General features: G+C 38.4%; 1 protein-coding gene across 2 annotated transcripts in view; it reads right to left on the bottom strand.

Annotated features, from left to right (window-relative positions):
* The window catches only part of LOC117435498 (3-hydroxyisobutyrate dehydrogenase, mitochondrial-like), a 46,872-nt gene extending 30,133 nt beyond the window's left edge, over positions 1-16,739 (bottom strand). The window contains exons 1-4 of one of the 2 annotated variants that reach the window (XM_034058699.1): positions 16,619-16,739; positions 14,614-14,774; positions 13,554-13,663; positions 9,496-9,617 (exon numbers count right to left, since the gene is read on the bottom strand). In XM_034058699.1, the coding sequence (XP_033914590.1) occupies positions 9,496-9,617; positions 13,554-13,663; positions 14,614-14,774; positions 16,619-16,688 (463 nt within the window). In that variant the 5' untranslated portion in view covers positions 16,689-16,739. Of the gene's footprint in view, positions 1-9,495; positions 9,618-13,553; positions 13,664-14,613; positions 14,775-15,702; positions 15,848-16,618 lie in introns of those variants that run through there. The other variant, XM_034058698.2, reaches the window with a different exon arrangement.
* Positions 16,740-19,431: the final 2,692 nt, after the last annotated feature.

The raw sequence follows: 19,431 nt of genomic DNA, 5'->3' as shown, positions 1-19,431 counted from the left end.
GTGGGCAGAGTTTAATTGCAAATTCAAACTCCAACCATCCTGAAAACAAAGGGCACTGTTGCACTTTACAATATACTGTAAAACAGAGAAAATCAGTTCATTTACAAGCAGTGGGTGGTTAAATTATTGCTAGGATTCTTCCCACTTTTAAAAAATGTCGAGGGACAACTCACAGACCATTAAGCACAGATGGCTAGCAAGCAGGAACAGGAGAAGTGATGACGGGCGCCTTATCAAACTAAAAACATGAATTATTTGCAACTAAGAACCACTGGCATGCTTGGGCATAATCACATTTCATTAAAATGTTTATTTTACCAGCATAAGTTTTGGACGTGGGGTGGGGGACACAACTGTACATGGTTAAAAAATGTACAGTTCACTATACAGTATATTTTCACTGGCAGCCACAACATGGAAGATAATAAAATCTTTAATGGAATGGGCCGTTTATTTTTCTCCACAGGATAATTGTTAGAAAAACGATGCTCAAATCAATAAATTACCACATTCAAATAAGATAATCAGAACTCTGTTGTTAAGCTGTGCAGATGTGTCATTAGCCAGGATGATTTACTTGGTACTCGATAACAAGTTGTGCTCTCCTGCTGCAAGCGAATCACCATTTAATGCTATTATCAACAGTTCACGACCTGAGCAGCATGAAATGTCACTTTGATCAATCTGATCGGAGCTGACCTCTGTAGAAAGACCAGCAAGACCCGTAGAATGCCCTGAAGAGAGAAGCGTATTACAGCCTCTTGCATAACCTTTTAATCCACACAAGAAAAAAAATTGACTTATGCAGTATGTAGACACAAAGTACCTTGATTAAGTTTACACATTTATTCTCAAGTTGTGTTTTAATTCAGTTGATAAATATCTGGTGACATACAGACTTACACAGACTCCTATTACACTTCATATGCAATGTATTGCAGCCATCATCTTTATATTAGAATATATATAATTTCTAAGTAATGTAATAAGGTAGCTGTGGAACAAGCTATACACAGTATACAAATCTACACTGCTATTGGAAACGCCAATTCTTACTTTATATATTTATTTTGGTACTCCTTATCAAAACAAAACCTACTTTACTTGACCATTTACATGGAGTATAAGAAATAATTCATAGGGTTACACTTCTATCCTTCAGAGCAACCCTAGAAGAATCATGTGTCAAGCCCCCAAAGGAGTTCTCAGTTTTGGCTGCTTAGACCAATCCCTATTGCCCAGGCTAGTTTGACAGTCAGTGGAAAGTCAGGCTCTTGCTTGTCAGGAGTCGGCAGCTGGACAGCCAAGGATCTGAAGCTGCACAGACCAGCTGACACTTTGGGCGTTGCTGACCATGCTGTGCAAAGTGCCACCCAGCTGCTGTGTGGTCATGTCCATCTGGAGATCTCAAGCCAGACAAATCTCTGTGCCTGTCAACTCTCCTCAGCGAGGCTTGTTATGCAAATTCAATTACTCAAGTGTGCCCTATTACTGCTGGCTAACTGCTCTTCAAACCGATCTTGTCCCGACAGACGCTACACATTTTTACTCATCAAAGCTACCTTATTTATCCTGCTTAACAAACCCCATTGAATTACTGGTTTTCTCTTTAGAGGAAAGTGAACGCTTTCTTTCAGTAAAGTTTAAAAGGACAGTTATACTTGCCATTCAGATTGTGGTTGAATTACACAATAAAAAGCAATGTTTTATTAAAAGCTTGAGATAGTTTACTACAAAAGTGAAGTGCTGTGTATGATTTAAAAAGAATAAACTCTTGCACCCACCCCCCCCCCCAAAAAAAAATACCACCACACTATTTATGCAAATGTAATTTGAAGACCGAGACTCTAGAATATACTGCAATACATTTATTGTAAAATAGCTTTCAAATAATAGTACTAAAGCTAGTTTAATTTCTTCTATATTTATACAGACATGGTAACACCCTAGAGAATGACGTCAAAGGGGTTTTGTTGTGGGACAGTTTGCATGCGGACAGTTTTAATGATGCAGACAGAAGTATTTTATGAATACATAATAGCTAATTTACCCAAAGTGTTGGTCAGTTCCACTGAAGCGTATGTTCCCATTTCTTTTTATAATTATTTGTTTTAATTGCATGGAATGCTTGCAGAAAACAAAAAAAAGCACTGCTTATTTTATAACTGAACATATTTCAACCACAGCGCCATATAACCTGAGCCAAGTCATAAGCTTAAAAACTTAAATTGGTCCAACATATTCTTGTGCACTAGATATTTAAAAAAATAAATACAATACCCCCCCCCCCCAAAAAAAAAAACCCAGCTAGATATCAAAGACTGACTACTTTGCATTGCTACAGAATTATTAAAACAAACCTGAGAGCAATAGATAAAGATAGATAAATACATAATCCTATAATTAAATAGATAATTGAAGCTACTACCAATGTAACCCGTTTACTATACATCTAGTAAAAAAAATAAATTCAAGGTCTGCTGAAAATAATAAAATGTGATGTTTATGTACAACAGAAATTGTGATAAACCATCAACGTGAACTGTTCTAATTCAAAATAAAATTATGTGAATTCCATTCAGCACAAAGCAGACGGCAGCACGGTTTAGTCCTCATATCTGTGAGCATATAAATTATGCAGTAGTCAACATGCGGAGAAGCACTGCTCATGGGACTATAATTAATCTAATTAAATGCAACTTATTTTTTACTGTAGATCTGCAATTAACCCCTGAAAAGCATGATCAATACCCTACCGCCTACAATTGTTCACAGGTTTTTGTTTCTTCTTTCTTTCTAATTAAGCGTGTATGAGTGTTTGTTTTTTCAAACAAACACTTATATTTACAATGATCATATAATTGATATCAAATGTATACCGTACAAAAAAAAAAAGGGGGGGGCCCATTTACAATACAATGCTGAGTATGTTCCATAAACAGGACTGCTTGCAGTAGAAGAGCTCCACAAATAAATATGACATGATTGGCCCTAAATCAAACACACAGCATGCATTTTTTAAATAATTAAAGACAATTCTATGCATCACACTTAAGTATGGCAGTACCAAAAATGAATTGTACTATATTTAGACCACAGATTAGATCACAGAGAAGGGATGGGGTTGACACACTTTTCTATCACTAAAATAATATTGTTCTTTATGAAGAAATTGAAGCTATTGGGTTACAAACAGAAAACACAGTACAAAAGCAGCTACTTTAAAAGACTAATTACTAGAATATATAACGCTTTCCTTGTAATGATTACAGCAATGATGGGCTACAGTAATACAGAAGACAACACAGCATCACTGAATAAAAAAGTGTGTATATTAAGATTTGCATTTACTTGCTGTGAGAAATAAATATTTATAAAAAAAACACGATATAACTAAAACTATGCACCTAGGTAATATAATAGGCTGACTAATGAGACTATTAATCTGGAAACTAACAAGTGTGACCTACCAGCATACACATGCACCGTCACCAAGGATGTGCTATTCATGGCAGGGGAGAATACACTGCCCACAAAGACTGCTTTGAAGAGAGTCATTAAGGCCAGCACCTGCTATTGTACACAAAGCCATCCAAAGAAAGCATTTTTTAAATACACAGTACTGTACAAATATAAGAACTACACAACGAAATGTAACTGCACCTTGAAAACCTACCCATAATGTCACTGACAAAGTAAAATGATTTGAACACATGCCTCCCTCACCTGTTCTTTATTGTTGGCAGCTAATTCTTATACAGAAGTTCAATAAAAGAAACAAAAAAGAAGCAGAAGAGCTTTTCTTTATGCACCTTGCCCAACACAGTGCACTTCATCATTCAACTTAATGGAGGTACTTTGGTAGCTTTTAAATTTAGAATTTCTTGTTCCAGGCAACAGACGTGAAGTGTATTTACCGAAAGTGCAGTGAGTGTTTTAAATGAGGCTATAAATGGAGAAGAACACAACCCTTCCCCATTTCCCTACAGGTTTTCATTTGTCTATAACTTAATCACTTTTTTTTCTTTTTTACAGCAAGTTTTATATTATGAAAAGTTAGTTCATACAAAAGACATCTTAAACTAAAATATACTATTCATCAAATTGTTAGCAATGAAAAGCTTACAGTATACAGGACCAAGATTGTACCAAACACCACTAAAACACTTTTTGGAATTAAATTGCATAATTACTGTCAACGCATTGGGTGCAATACTAAAATAAAAGTTTGTACATGTGTATGTATGTATTTCAATATGAATACAACTTTGTTTTTGTTTAGCCTTTTATAAATGTGTTTCATGCTTTACTTACAGTAATTATTGTAATTACTGAAATGTGTTTTCTTAAGAGAAAATCTGTAAAAGGTTGCCAGATATGCATTTAAGTAAGCATACATTGTTTGTTTTATTTACATTTCTTAAAAGAACAAAACCAGAAGATAATACTGTTGCAGGAGTGGTCTTGTGTCTGCTCTTACCAACCCCTCAGTGAGCAGGTTTGGCTGCAATGCCACCTGCTGGTTTGCACACACATCCACTTTTAAAAGAACTCCAAGCAGCTGATGCACTTTGCAAGTATTACAAATATACATATTAAACAGGTATGTTACTGTTCCTTTAGTTTTGTTAGTTTTTTTTTTTTTTTTTGGTCACCCATATATAAAATACATGTTAACGTGTCAATACAAGAGTCCCACTGTCTTAGTTAAACACCAAACATATTCTGGAAAACAAATGTTACATAGCAAGAAGATACAAAACACAATAAAAAAAAAAAATAAATAAATAAAAAAAAGATCCCTCTGGATGACAGGGTCAGCAAAATCAACTAAGCTTAAAAAAAATACCACCTTTTAAATGACACATTTTCAAAAAGGTATTACAAAAAAGTTAAGCATTATTATTATTTTTTTTTTATTTTATTTTTTTTTAATAGCAATTAGCTTTCTGTATTTCTTTAAACCCGATCTAGGAATCTTAAGTTCTATATGTGAAGTACTTAATTGCCATGGTCAAAGCCCTTTATATTGCACCCTGTTGACCTCGCCGCTCCAAGTTCACAATGCCGGTGGGCTACCTTTAATCCCTCCACAGACAGTCTGCAAAGTAAACAAAGCTAGTTTCCAGAGAAAAGGACCACTTAAATAGTTAGGAAATGAGTAAATCATTATTAATCTGTAAGGCAGCGTCATAAAATGAGGTTACTTTAGCTCTGAATGAAAGTATCCTGACATTTCAAAGCCTTGTCCAAGATAGTAATCACCAGTTCTTGACTCCAGACTTGGCGCCAACTAATAAACAAACAATATATGTCAAGGGCTCAAGAATCCCCACATCCTTCACTTAATGGCTTTAGAGAGAGGATTTTATTGCCCTGCTCTCTCTCTCACAGGTCGAGTTGTCATTATCTGAAGTCACTCCTTGATTCAATGTCAATTTCAGAACTGTAAAGTGTCAATACTCATCCCCCACACCCCCTTTTTTTAGCCCAACTTTATGACTCATTATAAACATAAAAAGGTTATGGTCAGAATTAAGTATTTGATCCTTAATTATTGGAATACCACAGGATTGTATTTGTTTATTTTATTTTTAAATCCGAACCAAAACCAATTGTCCCAAAAAGCAGTAAAACTTTATGGGGGGGGAAGCAGCATCATAACATTAGGTATTGTGATAAGACTCCCCCTTTCCAGGACAGTAAAGGTCAGTGACTAACTTTCTATGGGAAAAGAACTTTTCTTGACATCTCATGTATGTAATAATTTATACATAGAGCAGCAAATGTCAGCTTATCTTCTTAAACACAATATAACTTATCTTTTATTTTTGTGTTTTACAATCTTTTTCCAGTGTGATATTACAGTAAGTGGAACGAAATTTATTGGATATTTCAAACTTTAACAAATAAAAAACTGAAAAATTGGGCGTGCAAAATTATTCAGCCCCTTTACTTTCAGTGCAGCAAACTCTCTCCAGAAGTTCAGTGAGGATCTCTGAATGATCCAATGTTGACCTAAATGACTAATGATGATAAATAGAATCCACCTGTGTGTAATCAAGTCTCCGTATAAATGCACCTGCACTGTGATAGTCTCAGAGGTCCGTTTAAAGCGCAGAGAGCATCATGAAGAACAAGGAACACACCAGGCAGGTCCGAGATACTGTTGTGGAGAAGTTTAAAGCCGGATTTGGATACAAAAGGATTTCCCAAGCTTTAAACATCCCAAGGAGCACTGTGCAAGCGATAATATTGAAATGGAAGGAGTATCAGACCACTGCAAATCTACCAAGACCTGGCCGTCCCTCTGAACTTTCAGCTCATACAAGGAGAAGACTGATCAGAGATGCAGCCAAGAGGCCCATGATCACTCTGGATGAACTGCAGAGATCTACAGCTGAGGTGGGAGACTCTGTCCATAGGACAACAATCAGTCGTATACTGCACAAATCTGGCCTTTATGGAAGAGTGGCAAGAAGAAAGCCATTTCTTAAAGATATCCATAAAAAGTGTAGTTTACAGTTTGCCACAAGCCACCTGGGAGACACACCAAACATGTGGAAGAAGGTGCTCTGGTCAGATGAAACCAAAATCGAACTTTTTGGCAACAATGCAAAACGTTATGTTTGGCGTAAAAGCAACACAGCTCATCACCCTGAACACACCATCCCCACTGTCAAACATGGTGGTGGCAGCATCATGGTTTGGGCCTGCTTTTCTTCAGCAGGGACAGGGAAGATGGTTAAAATTGATGGGAAGATGGATGGAGCCAAATACAGGACCATTCTGGAAGAAAACCTGATGGAGTCTGCAAAAGACCTGAGACTGGGACGGAGATTTGTCTTCCAACAAGACAATGATCCAAAACATAAAGCAAAATCTACAATGGAATGGTTCACAAATAAACATATCCAGGTGTTAGAATGGCCAAGTCAATGTCCAGACCTGAATCCAATCGAGAATCTGTGGAAAGAACTGAAAACTGCTGTTCACAAATGCTCTCCATCCAACCTCACTGAGCTCGAGCTGTTTTGCAAGGAGGAATGGGCAAAAATTTCAGTCTCTCGATGTGCAAAACTGATAGAGACATACCCCAAGCGACTTACAGCTGTAATCGCAGCAAAAGGTGGCGCTACAAAGTATTAACTTAAGGGGGCTGAATAATTTTGCACGCCCAATTTTTCAGTTTTTTATTTGTTAAAAAAGTTTGAAATATCCAATAAATTTCGTTCCACTTCATGATTGTCTCCCACTTGTTGTTGATTCTTCACAAAAAATTACAGTTTCATATCTTTATGTTTGAAGCCTGAAATGTGGCAAAAGGTCGCAAAGTTCAAGGGGGCCGAATACTTTCGCAAGGCACTGTACATGTCATTTTAATTAACCTGGTAGTTTTAGAAAACAGGAGCAAACTGCCTTTCCCCTGTACTGTGATTGTGGCCACATGCTTTTACATCTGCATTAGTGCCAGTGGTCAGCCTCATCTGCATGTTAGCTTTGAGTGATTTGTTTGAAGCGTTTACTTGAAACGCAGGTACAGCCTATCCCATTATGAAAAGGGAACAGAAAGTGGTGAAGGAAAATGAGAGACGAGAGAGAGATTTTTTTGTACTTCATTTTTTTTTTAAATAAAATAAAGAAAGTAGCTGTGCAAACTGATTTGGAACATGCCTTTGTTAACTGCTCTGAAATACAGATTTATATGGAAAATGCACACAAATATGCAATACTTTAATTACTGGAAGTAACAGGCTTTATATTTAAGAAATCATTTTTTGGCTGTCAGAATTCTTCAGAGCAGCACTAAAATGTATGAAGCTGGTAGGATGTCATTTTGGAGACGTCCTAAAAGCTGTATTTATGCGTAAACCATAGGTGATACTGTGACATGTTCAGTCTTTCAAATGATGTACTGGATAAGAAAATAATTGAATTTACAATGATGTACTGTACGCGGTACACAATGCTACACGTTTGCATTCATTGCACCCCCAATCAGTGATACAGATGGCAAATAGGTACCCTGGGAGTAGCATTTTGTAAAACTATTGTATACAAATAATAATGTCAACATTGCTGAAATCTAAAGACTTCAGCTTTCCAAATGATGCGCATAACTGTATATAGCGATATACAGTCTGCAAACTACGATCTCTGGATTTGATCAACTACTGTGGGGCATAACTTACATGCCAGCATGCTATATCAAAAGCAATGTTATGTATTCCTCTAAAAGTGTAAATCAATATCTGACTGGACTCATTCTGTATATGCCAATATAGACACAGCTCTGCTGTATGACACAGTAGTGGGCACCAAGTGGACTGGAGCATTCATACTTTTGAAGTGGGGCACCTCTTCGTCCATTATTCATTATCTGAAGTCAACATTTTATCTAGGTATTTGTATTTTATCAATTGCAGACACATTTCATGGATCCCGGTCTCTACTCACATTCGTCAAAGGCACATACAGTTGTTAATAACTACTGTCCCTACCATGCAGTTCACAGTGCATAGGCCTCAGTCTCACAGTAAAGGCTAACTGGCAAAGTACTTCAAGATTAACAAAAAAAATAATTACCATACACAACTGTCCAAAGGCTGTAAAAACAACTTAATTCTTAACACATTTGTTATGTTTTTCATCCAACAATATGAAGTGTTTAACCTTTTTTAAGCTGTAGCCTACCACAGGAGACTCCAATATTTAGACAAAGACTAATCAGTACCTGTATCAAAAATTAGGTCCAACCAGCAGAAAGCACAGAAATACTTAAAATGTACTGCATCTTAATTGATTGTAGTAGAAAAATCCAGATTGTGGTAATAAATTAAAATATGACAGTGCTTGTTGTGGTGTATTTACATCATACAATAGCATAACTAACTTATTGAAACTTAAACTTGTTTTTACTGAAAATAAATTTAAAAGTAGCCATAACAAATGTTGCATGCTCTCAGATCAGGAGTTCGCCAACTCTAAGCAAGTGAGCTCCAGCATGCTACTTCCAATATTACAACTGTACACAATTAAGGCGCAGTCACCAATTCCATACACAAAACACTTGCAAAATATTTCACTTATAAACATGTAAGGTTCATTGCAGTCAACAGCTGTAGCAACCAACTTGCTCCTGAAGGGGCCATACAGCCTCTTAATACTGTGCTATTCTTTTTTCCAGATCTTGATAATTTTCAAGATTTACATCCATTAATTCAAAATTGTCCTAAGAAACATTTTATTTATAAACTATTTATTGAAAAATGACAACAATATTTTGAATAAATAAATAAATAAATAATAAAAAGGAAAACAAACATGCTAGCAAGAGACCCCAACCTTAAGTTTAAGAAACTGGACATCTGGCGTGTACACAATTTCACCTGGTTTAAATCTACTGTAGGTAAAGCAATCAATGGTCCAGTGGTGATAAAGTCAGCAATAACTGATAATCCGCAATATCACGTTTAACCTGTCACAGCTCCTTACCTCCAGATACTGGGGCATCCATAAACACTGCTCCCATTTTTTCAGCCTCCTTGGCCATTTCCTTGGAAACAGAAGGATCAATAGTGCTGGAATCTATTAGCAGTGAACCCTTCTTCACTTTCCTGCAAAATAATTACACACAAGTCAAGCAGCATGACACACAGGAGCTAGAGGACTGTACTAAACATAGAAAACAGATCCAGAGGTCATGCATGATAGCCCACACACTAAATTGTAAAACTTTTTTTTCTTCCCCCAAAACCATTTTAGGAATGAAAGCATGTATTCTAAATGTACAGTATGTAATAGCTTAAAACTAGAGGATCATATAAAATCAAGTAAAAGTTGATCTTGACCTCTTTACTAAAATCTTCAGATTTCTGAAGTTCAATCCTTCAACAGCGCCAATCAAAGGACAATGTGACTCCCTATATCTGGTACAGTCGGTGCCACTTTATCAGGATCACATCTTATCACAAGGTGAGACACCTGTGATGCTGACACGCCACATTTCTTGCCACAGCAGTCTGAGAAACCACAGGAGACTCCAGTGCCTTCAAGAGTTCAACCTGGTTTATGCAGGTCACAGCATAATCACATAACCACTTAATCACTGCACTGTGCAAACCTGTCTTACTCTGAAAAGCGATCTGTTCATCATTTGAAAATACTGTATCCCAATTAAACGAAGTCACGTCCAAATTAAACTACATAAATAGCATTAGAAATAGATGTCTCCCACAGTTATGTCCCATTTAAGCAGAAATCCCAATTATCAGTGTCCCATTACATATGCATTACATAACCCTTTTGGAAATGGGGTTAATATTTCATGAAGTTTTTGAGTAACTAGATATCAGTGTTGGTGAACAAAAAGTTTATACAATGTACATTTCATTTTCTTACTTTGAAGGATAAACTAACCTATTGTTTGATTTGCTTTTGATTCATAGTCTTTGTTATGAGCCTTTATGAAGTCAGCTTTTATTTTACAGTATATGCATATTCTAATTTTCTCAGAGGACATACAAACAATTAGGAATGCTTAACTCACAGAAATACCAGTTCATGCTTAATTAGTCAGGAAAAAAGCATGGCAGGAAAACATGGCAAGAAAACAGTCCATGTTTAATTGCATAAACCATATGTTTGCCTTTGCACTTGTGCTAAAAATTAAAGAACTGCACAAACACAGCAGGTGCTAATTTCCTAACTGGATAACTTAGAAGTTGGGGAGATCTTTGGAGAGTAAGGCTGCATCCACACAGGGTCCGCTTTAAACAGACTCTGTCTGGTTCGTTTGAAACAAGTATCAAGGTGCTTGCTGTTGACACTTCTCTGCGAGCAAAGGGATAGAGTGTGTTTGGATGCAAACTAAACTTTTTTTTTTTTTTTTTTAGGACTTTCCCTTTGTGTTCGCAATGGAGTTAAAGTAAACTCGGTTTGTTTATATGGTGTGTGAACAGGATGTTCACAGTATCCTGCAAGGCATATTGAAAGACGGCAGCTATTGATGTACTGCTCCAGTTTTTAATACAGCATGTTTTAGATTCTTACATATCGCTGTGGAAGCACATGTCGCTAATTTAATTAACCACTTCAGCTCCAGGACAGACGCACGTCTATTCTATTATTTATTTTTTTCCAATCTGATCTTTGCATACATGCCTGTCAGGTGAGTGTTGTGGGTAAACAAAGTGAATGTCCAAACAGTCTTAGAATTACCAAAATAGTCTGTTTAATAAATAATAAATCACTTTACTGTGTTTTGTGAAACCTTTTTGTTTGGGGACTGAAAACCCGCAGTTTTACACCCACACCATTAATCTCCAAATATATTAAAGGAAATAGGTCAAATGCCTCATTTTTGGCTGTGGTTTTGTAACTAATAACAAATAAAATGGCAGTTTGTCATGGAATTTAGAATGTACTGGTGCGTACAGTCATGTGATGCTGTTTAACCAATCAGAGGTTGTTATTTTTCCAAGCTGTGTTTTTTTTATATATATATATAAAGCAAATAGCTTTTGTTCATACAAAAATAAAGATCAAACTTGTTTGTTTTGCTTTATTGAATATGACTCTAGTACTCAGGAGTCTAAATGGTTAATGCTATAAATATTGATCCCCCCCCAAATAATATTTTATACAAATTTCAGGGGCAAAAATATCAATTAAAATAATGTGGAGTGCACATTCATTTTTGCACCTGGAGTTGAAGAGGTTAATACATGTATTGAATGCCTACAGTAGGAGAATAATGCAGTTTACGCAATTTTGCACAGTTCTCCTACTGTCAGCATTAAACAAAGTAATTGAAAGAAAAGACATATTTTCTAAGGATATAGATATAGAAAAGGATATATTTTAATATTTGCGCGGGTTTTGTCTAGTTCGGCTTGGATTTTGGTGTCTGACCAAATTTCTGTCAGAGCTTCAGTTTCTCCCACTGTCCAGATTTCCACAGTGAAAAAACTGGTGCATTTTTTTTTTCTTCAATTCACTGACGACATATCAACTCTGAAGCAGTTAAAATAACAGAACATAATAACACAATAGCTTAAAAATGAAACATCAGGTGAATATATTGCAGATCATTTTCTTTATATTGTCATCTAGTCAGCACGTTAACTGTACAAAAAGCCAAATAGATCGGCTAGTACCATTTAAACATATGGTATACACAATCAGAATGATTAAAGAAATAATCCATATAATTATTTTATTTTTAAATGGCGCTAACACAACCCAATACATTACTCTGCTCTTAACTTAAAGCACACTGATGCGCTTTTGTACTTGCTTAAAAAAAAAAAAAAAAAAATACATACAATAGTAAAACCCTCCTGCACTAGAAGACTGGCTCTACCTCCTTTACGCTCCCCTGCCTCCAGAGCCCGCTCCTTCTCCACCCTCGCCTCGCAGTGGTAGAATGACCTTCCTACAGATGTCAGGACTGCCCAGTCCCTGACCACCTTCCGGTGCCTCCTCAAGACTCAGACAGCAACTTTAGAACTCTTTTTTTCCTCCTGGACACAATGCATTTTACTTGCTCTTATCTGCCCCCTATTTTACTGCATTTAATCCTGTACTTTAGAGTACTGTAATCTGTCAAGTGTTATTTAATCTGTAGTATTTTGTATTTAATTATATCCTGATGCAACTATCACCGACACTGTTATCTGCTCCATTATTGAATCATATTTTGTCATACTTGTACTTGCTACAACCAAAGTCATTGTATTTATCTTGCTCTTAATTGCATTATTACTTGTACTGTGATTCTTGAAATGTATTTGTTTACGACTGCAAGTCGCCCTGGATAAGGGTGACTGCTAAGAAATAAATAATAATAATAAATAATAATAATAATAATAATAATAATAATATGGTTTCTGACCAGGACAAAAAAATTAAAAGCTGAAACTGTGACACTCCCAGTTTCACTGGATGTCTGGTAACCCATATGTAGTTCCTAAAGACATTTTAGTTTTTTGCTCTACTTGGTTCCTCGGAACATTAACTAATCTACACACAAAATGTTTACTTCCGAGTCAGGTTACCTTGTATAGTTTGTTCCCTATGTGCAAAAGGACAGAGTCCAGCAGTTGTTCACACTGATATTTAGCAAGCGAACCAGACTGTGCGTTTGCCAAAAACGTACCGGACCCTCTTTAGGACTTTGTTGTTTACACTTGACACCAAACGTAGCAAACTGTACCGAGTGTGGACCAAACATGCTAAACAGAACCAGTGTGAACACAGCCTAAGATAAAGGAGGCATTGTGAAGAATTATATGTGAAATAGATTCCCTAAGGTCAGGTTATTCATATCAGTAGATTTTTGTTTGACTTAAAACCTAATTTTGTTCACCTTTTGAGGTTTAAGATGCTTTTAAAAAAACCAACAAACAAAAAAAAATAATCAGCACTATGCAGAATGAACTGCCATTTAGGAAGTGTCTGCTACAAGTGCATGCTGATGAAAAACCACGATGTAGGCTCATGACAGGTTCTTGTTCTGCAGCATATCACCTTGTACAAATGGACCCACTTACTTTAAAATTCCCTTCAGCCCTGTATATACCTCTATTACATTCGGGCTGGAGGGCAACATGGTGATAATTCTGTCTGCTCGGTCAGCAACTTCTGCTGGAGAATCCAAGACCTGGGAAACAAAAATGATGTGTTATGAAAATGTTTGAACACCCACCCTCCAGACTGTGTAGCACAAGAACAAAATAAATAAATAAAGTGAATAAATAAATGTTATACAATATCATTACAGTCTAATTTCATTACAGTCTAAACATTTCAGGGGAGGGGAGGGGAGGGGGGGGGGGGGGGGGTGATGGGGAGGAGGAGGGGAGGGGGGGGGATGGGGAGGAGGAGGGGAGGGGGGGGGGGGGATGGGGAGGAGGAGGGGAGGGGGGGGGGGGGGATGGGGAGGAGGAGGGAGGGAGGGAGGGTTAGGTCGGTCAGGGTGTTCTCGGCTCGCCGCGCACCAGCGACCCCTGTAGTCTGGCCGGGCGCCTGCGGGCTTGCCTGTAAGCTGCCCGAGAGCTGCGTTGTCCTCCGACGCTGTAGCTCTTGGGTGGCTGCATGGTGAGTCTGCAGTGTGAAAAAAAGCGGTCGGCTTGACGGCACACGCTTCAGAGGACAGCGTGTGTTCATCTTCGCCCTCCCGAGTCAGCGCAGGGGTGGTAGCGGTGAGCCGACCGTAATAAAATAATTGGCCATTCCAAATTGGGAGAAAATAATAAAAAATAATTGGCAACGACTAAATTTTAAAGAAAAAAGGAATAAAATAAAACACTTTAAAAAGCTTTAGAAACGGTGCAAAGCACAGTTAGCCAGCTAAAGCGACACCGTCATCTCTTTCCAACATGGTATATCTAAATAATGCCACAGTTTAGATCACAGCGTTTTAAATGTCCCTACTTTAAAAGATTTAAAGTACATGGTGCTAACAAAATAATCCCAGTAAATCGTACCTAATATTTTGTTGGTCTCAGGTTTTCCTATATGAAAAACACACACAATCAATAAAAACCAATTTTAAAAATAATAAGTATGCTTTAAATGACATTTTTTCTAAACAAAAATAGCTCTTGTTACCTGTGCGCCTAAATCTTGAATTTCTTTACAAGATTCTGGAAATATATCAGAAGCAAAAACTGGATAGCCATGTTTCAGGAGATTTTTTGCCATGTGGCTTCCCATATTCCCCAACCCAATGAATCCAACTGGGGTTTTAGAGGCCATAGCCCTGGAAGAAACTGAAAGAAGCCATCCATTAATCAATTTGTAGAAATATATAGTGAATCCCAATATTGGTTATACCCAGGCCGCTAGAAACACGTACACAGCTATAATGGGTTTTCTATTATGGTGACCAGGCTCTTAAATGATGTATCTATAAAATAAATACATCTTAGCTGTGGTGCAACTTTATTTACCAAGTGGATTTCTATATACATTTCAAAGGAACTGTTCTAAGCAGTACCATACTGCTTCCATGCCATGTTACTGCAGCAGTGTTTTCAGGGTGAAAGCACTGGTTGAAACCCAGGTGTGTCTTTGGGAAGCAGCTGGTTGTTTAACAAGAAAGAAGGTGCTGAAGGACAATTTCACTCCCTAGGTGATGTGACCAAGGAGGTGCAAGACAGCATGCAAACGCAGTTCTCTTTAACCGAGTATGGAACTACATCAATCAGGTCTGTATTTCATTTGTGACTAATGTGTAATGCATGCACAATACCGAAGAAAGAAAATACCATCAGTTTTTCTATATTCCATACTGGCTGTCTGAATACTTTGCTTCAGCCATTTATAGTATCTCTGGCTCCTTTTTAGCCATCAAACTGGCTTAGGCATCCTATTTAAAACATGCACATGATGATGCTTCTTATTAGTATGCCTGCTATGTGTGACATTTCTGATTGTCGCAACAAAATACAACACACACACAACTGCGAGACCTGCTCCAGGTGTAAAATTATTCTTGCAAGGCACTAATTCTGCCACATCTTTGTTACAGTACAACAATATTCCCCCAACAATGTCACAGCACACAATGTTTCAATACTACTTGTTATTAATTTACATTGTGAATTGTTTCACAAAGTTCTGGACCTAATTTAGACTACTAATTATATATATAGTAATACATCTATTGTGTGCATGCAGAAAAATGCAACACATTACCATTTGCAAAGCTGACATGATTCTTCAATTTTTGCAACAAGTTCTGAGATCCCCTAAAGAAGACAGCCATGCTTCTTTACCCTTGACCTCGGCTATTCAGAGACAAGCTACCAATCAGGAAATGAGGGGGAACGTCGTAATGACAGGCCTTTTTCACCACACACAAGCCGGAGCTTTATGAAAGGAGCCAATCACGCTCCTGGAAAGGCGGGATATCCGTTCAGCTTGCTTTGTGATAATACATTCTGCTTATTTGGTTTTGAATAGCAAGAGAGTCAACGGGAAGATGGTTTAAGTCTAGAAAAAGCTATATAACCTTTACCGAGGTATTGATGAAAGTGTATATTGTAAAGTTCGGGCATTCGTAATTGTGAGTCTAGTTTATGAAAACTTTAATGCTACAGAGAGGTGTGCATAAGGTTGCTGATGATTATGTGCATTTCAAGCAGTTTCAAAGTTGCAACACCTGTATTACTTGCTGGGAAGGTCCCACCTCAAACCACTTTAATTACTGGTGGTTAGCTATATGAGATCAGGTTTGGGGTGGTTTAGCTGCTACACTGTACTATTCACCTTGCAATGGATAGCTAAATAACGAAGCATATCCAATATTACTGGTACACGTTTACACAATTCAAATACACAGCACGACCAACGTTACTGTACTATACAAAACTGTATGGAAAATGCAGCAATGTGATTTATATTAATCTTGCAATGCACCGGTTTTAATGTGCGAATGAAATGCTAATATTATTAATACAAATTATAACTTACACACCATCTACAATACCAATGCTATGGTTACCCACCGATAAACACTGAAAACAACAGATATAGATAGATACCGTGTTTATATATAAAACACAAAATAGTAATACATCTTGTGTGCATGCAGAAAAAAGCAACACATTACCATTTGCAAAGCTGACATGATTCTTCAATTTTTGCAACAAGTTCTGAGATCCCCTAAAGAAGACAGCCATGCTTCTCTCCACTTGACCTCGGCTTTTCAAAGACAAGCTACCAGTCAGGAAACGAGGGGGAACGTCGTAATGACAGGCCTTTTCACCACACACAAGCCGGAGCTTTATGAAAGAAGCCAATCACGCTCCTGGAAAGGCGGGATATCCGTTCAGCTTGCTTTGTGACAAAACATTCTGCTTATTTGGTTTTGAATAGCAAGGGAGTCAACGGGAATATAATGATTTCTGAAGGCTAGAAAAAGCTATATACCCTGAAAGTGAATATTGTAAAGTTTGGGCATTTGTAACTGTGAGTCTAGTTTATGAAACCTGTAATGCTACAGAGAGCTGTGCATGTTGATAGATTCAGTGCATTTCAAGCAGTTTCAAATTTGCAACACCTGTAAAATTGCACAACTATTATAATTATTATTATTATTATTATTATTATTATTATTTATTTCTTAGAAGACTTACAGTCGTAAACAAAAATACATTTCAAGAATCACAGTACAAGTAATAATACAATTAAGAGCAAGATAAATACTTTATTAACTATCTGTTAATATTATATATATATATATATATATATATATATATATATATAAACACTCTATCATAATAGACGTATCCCCTCAACTCAACATCGCACGACCCGACCAGCGGGACGCGGTACATTTATGCTAGGAAATCGGGACTGTCCCGACAATATAGGGACTGTTGGCCTGCTACATGCATATTGACATTGTTGTTGTTTTTTTTTTTCCCGCCAACATAAGGTGGCCAAGTAAATTAAGTTTAATATAGCACTAGCTTGTACGTACGTCGGTAAAACCACTCACTATTTCTTTTTTCTTACCAAAAATAATTTAAGAAATCATCTCGTCTGTGTAGTTTTTATACTCGCTGTCTGTCCCGTCTCTGTTCCACTCTGAATGGCTAGGGGTCGCTGTCAGTCAAATCAGTGGTCCCTTAATAGGCTTGTGTAGTTTCACTGTCAGTCAATTTCATCCCGTTCTGACAGATCTCATTGGCTGAGGCAGTGCTAGAATGCTCTCATTCGTTTAAATGACTGTCATCAAGACCGACTGTGTACTTTCATTTGCCAGCTGCAGCGCCTGTCATTCAAAGTGCCTACTTTGAAATTAGCGGGTTAAGGTGTAGGTCAGCTTTTGCTATTATATGTATATACGGTGACATTTACTAGTATGATTTGAAAATGGGGCGCAAGAGGAAAACACTTAATGAGTATTGTGCACAATACCCTGATCGACCCTGATCAAGTTAGTTCTGTTCAGCTATCTAATGTTTTGTTACATGTTGAATATGATAAAGGGTTTTCTCTAAATTAGACGTTTTTCAATGGCATAAAAAGTCTGGGGTTTTTTTTAAGCATAAAGGTTGATTTCACCCATGCTCTGCTTGAATGTCAACACATGTGTACCATTCAGCACCGGGAGGAAGTGGTGGAGAGCAAGGGAGACTGCTTGCAACTCCAGCATGTTTATGTGCAGGGATGTCCAGAGGTCCGGCCAGGATCCGCATACTCCTCTGCCTTCTCAGACCCCCCCCCCCCCCCAACCCAAGTTGGAGGCGTCTGTCGTCACCACTTGGCGGTTTAACACTACTCCCATTCGCACACCTTCGCTCAGGTGAGAGGTCGTCCTCCACCAGTGTAGGGCTGCCGAGCACGCGTGAGACACAGTCAGCTGACGGTGTCGGTCGCGTTTGGTGTTGAGATGGAACGCATTGAGCCACGCTTGTAGTGGGCGCATGTGAAGCAGACCCAGCTGAATTGCTGATATGGCACAGTAGGTGGGTGACCTGCGATCCCTGTTGGAACAGGGAGAGGCAACCCTGGATAGCTGCAACTCTGTCGTCTGACAGGTATGCTCGCATCGTACTGGAGTCCATTCGGTGCCACAAGTACATCATGCACTGCACCGGTGTAAGCCGACTCTTTGCATCGTTGATGGTGAGGCCCAGCCTCGCCAGATGCTCTGTCACGCTCCCTCTCGCAACTGGGAACAGATCAACCAGTCATCGAGATAATTTATTACAATGATTCCCTGCAGCCGCAGGGAGGCCAGGATAGCGTCCACACACTTTGAAAACGTACCAGGAAATATGGAGAGGCCGAATGGCAGCACAGCAAACTCATGAACGCTTCCTTGAAAAGAGAAGCAGAGTTACTTCCTGTGCTCTGGACGTATGGGAACGTGATAGTACGCGTCCCGTAAGTCCACAGCGGTGAACCAGTCACCCGGCCGGATGGACTGGAGAAAGTGACGGTGAGTCAGCATCTGGAACCTCCTTTCTTTTAAGAACCCATTGAGGAGCCTCAGGTCTAGGATGGGGCAAAAGCTGCCATCTTTTTTGGATACCAGAAAATACCTTGAGTAGTACCCCTCTCCGTGGGAGGTGGGGTCCACGAGACGAATGACTCGGTTGCACAGCAAGGCGGCCACTTCCTTCTGAAGTACCGAGGCCTGGAGAGGGTCTGTCACGAAAGTATTCGTAATACCTCGAAAGGGAGGAGGTCGCAAGAAGAACTGAAGTGCGTAACCGTTTTGCACGGTGGCAAGCACCCAAGAGTCCGAGGTGCAAGCACGCCAGTACTGCAGCTGTTGTGCCGAAAAGGGGGTCTGAGGCCGCCAGCCGTCAGGGGCCCTGCTCGGGCTGCTGAGACTGCAGTGGGGCAGTTTGGGGTGGCTGTTTAGGGCGCTGGCCCTGGAAATGCCTCCTGGGATGCTGGTGTGTGGGC

Source organism: Acipenser ruthenus, chromosome 3 (assembly GCF_902713425.1).
Source record: "Acipenser ruthenus chromosome 3, fAciRut3.2 maternal haplotype, whole genome shotgun sequence".
In the NCBI taxonomy this organism is placed as follows: Eukaryota; Metazoa; Chordata; class Actinopteri; order Acipenseriformes; family Acipenseridae; genus Acipenser; species Acipenser ruthenus.
Note: the sequence above shows the minus strand (reverse complement) of the source record. Positions and strands in the feature narration are given on the sequence as shown.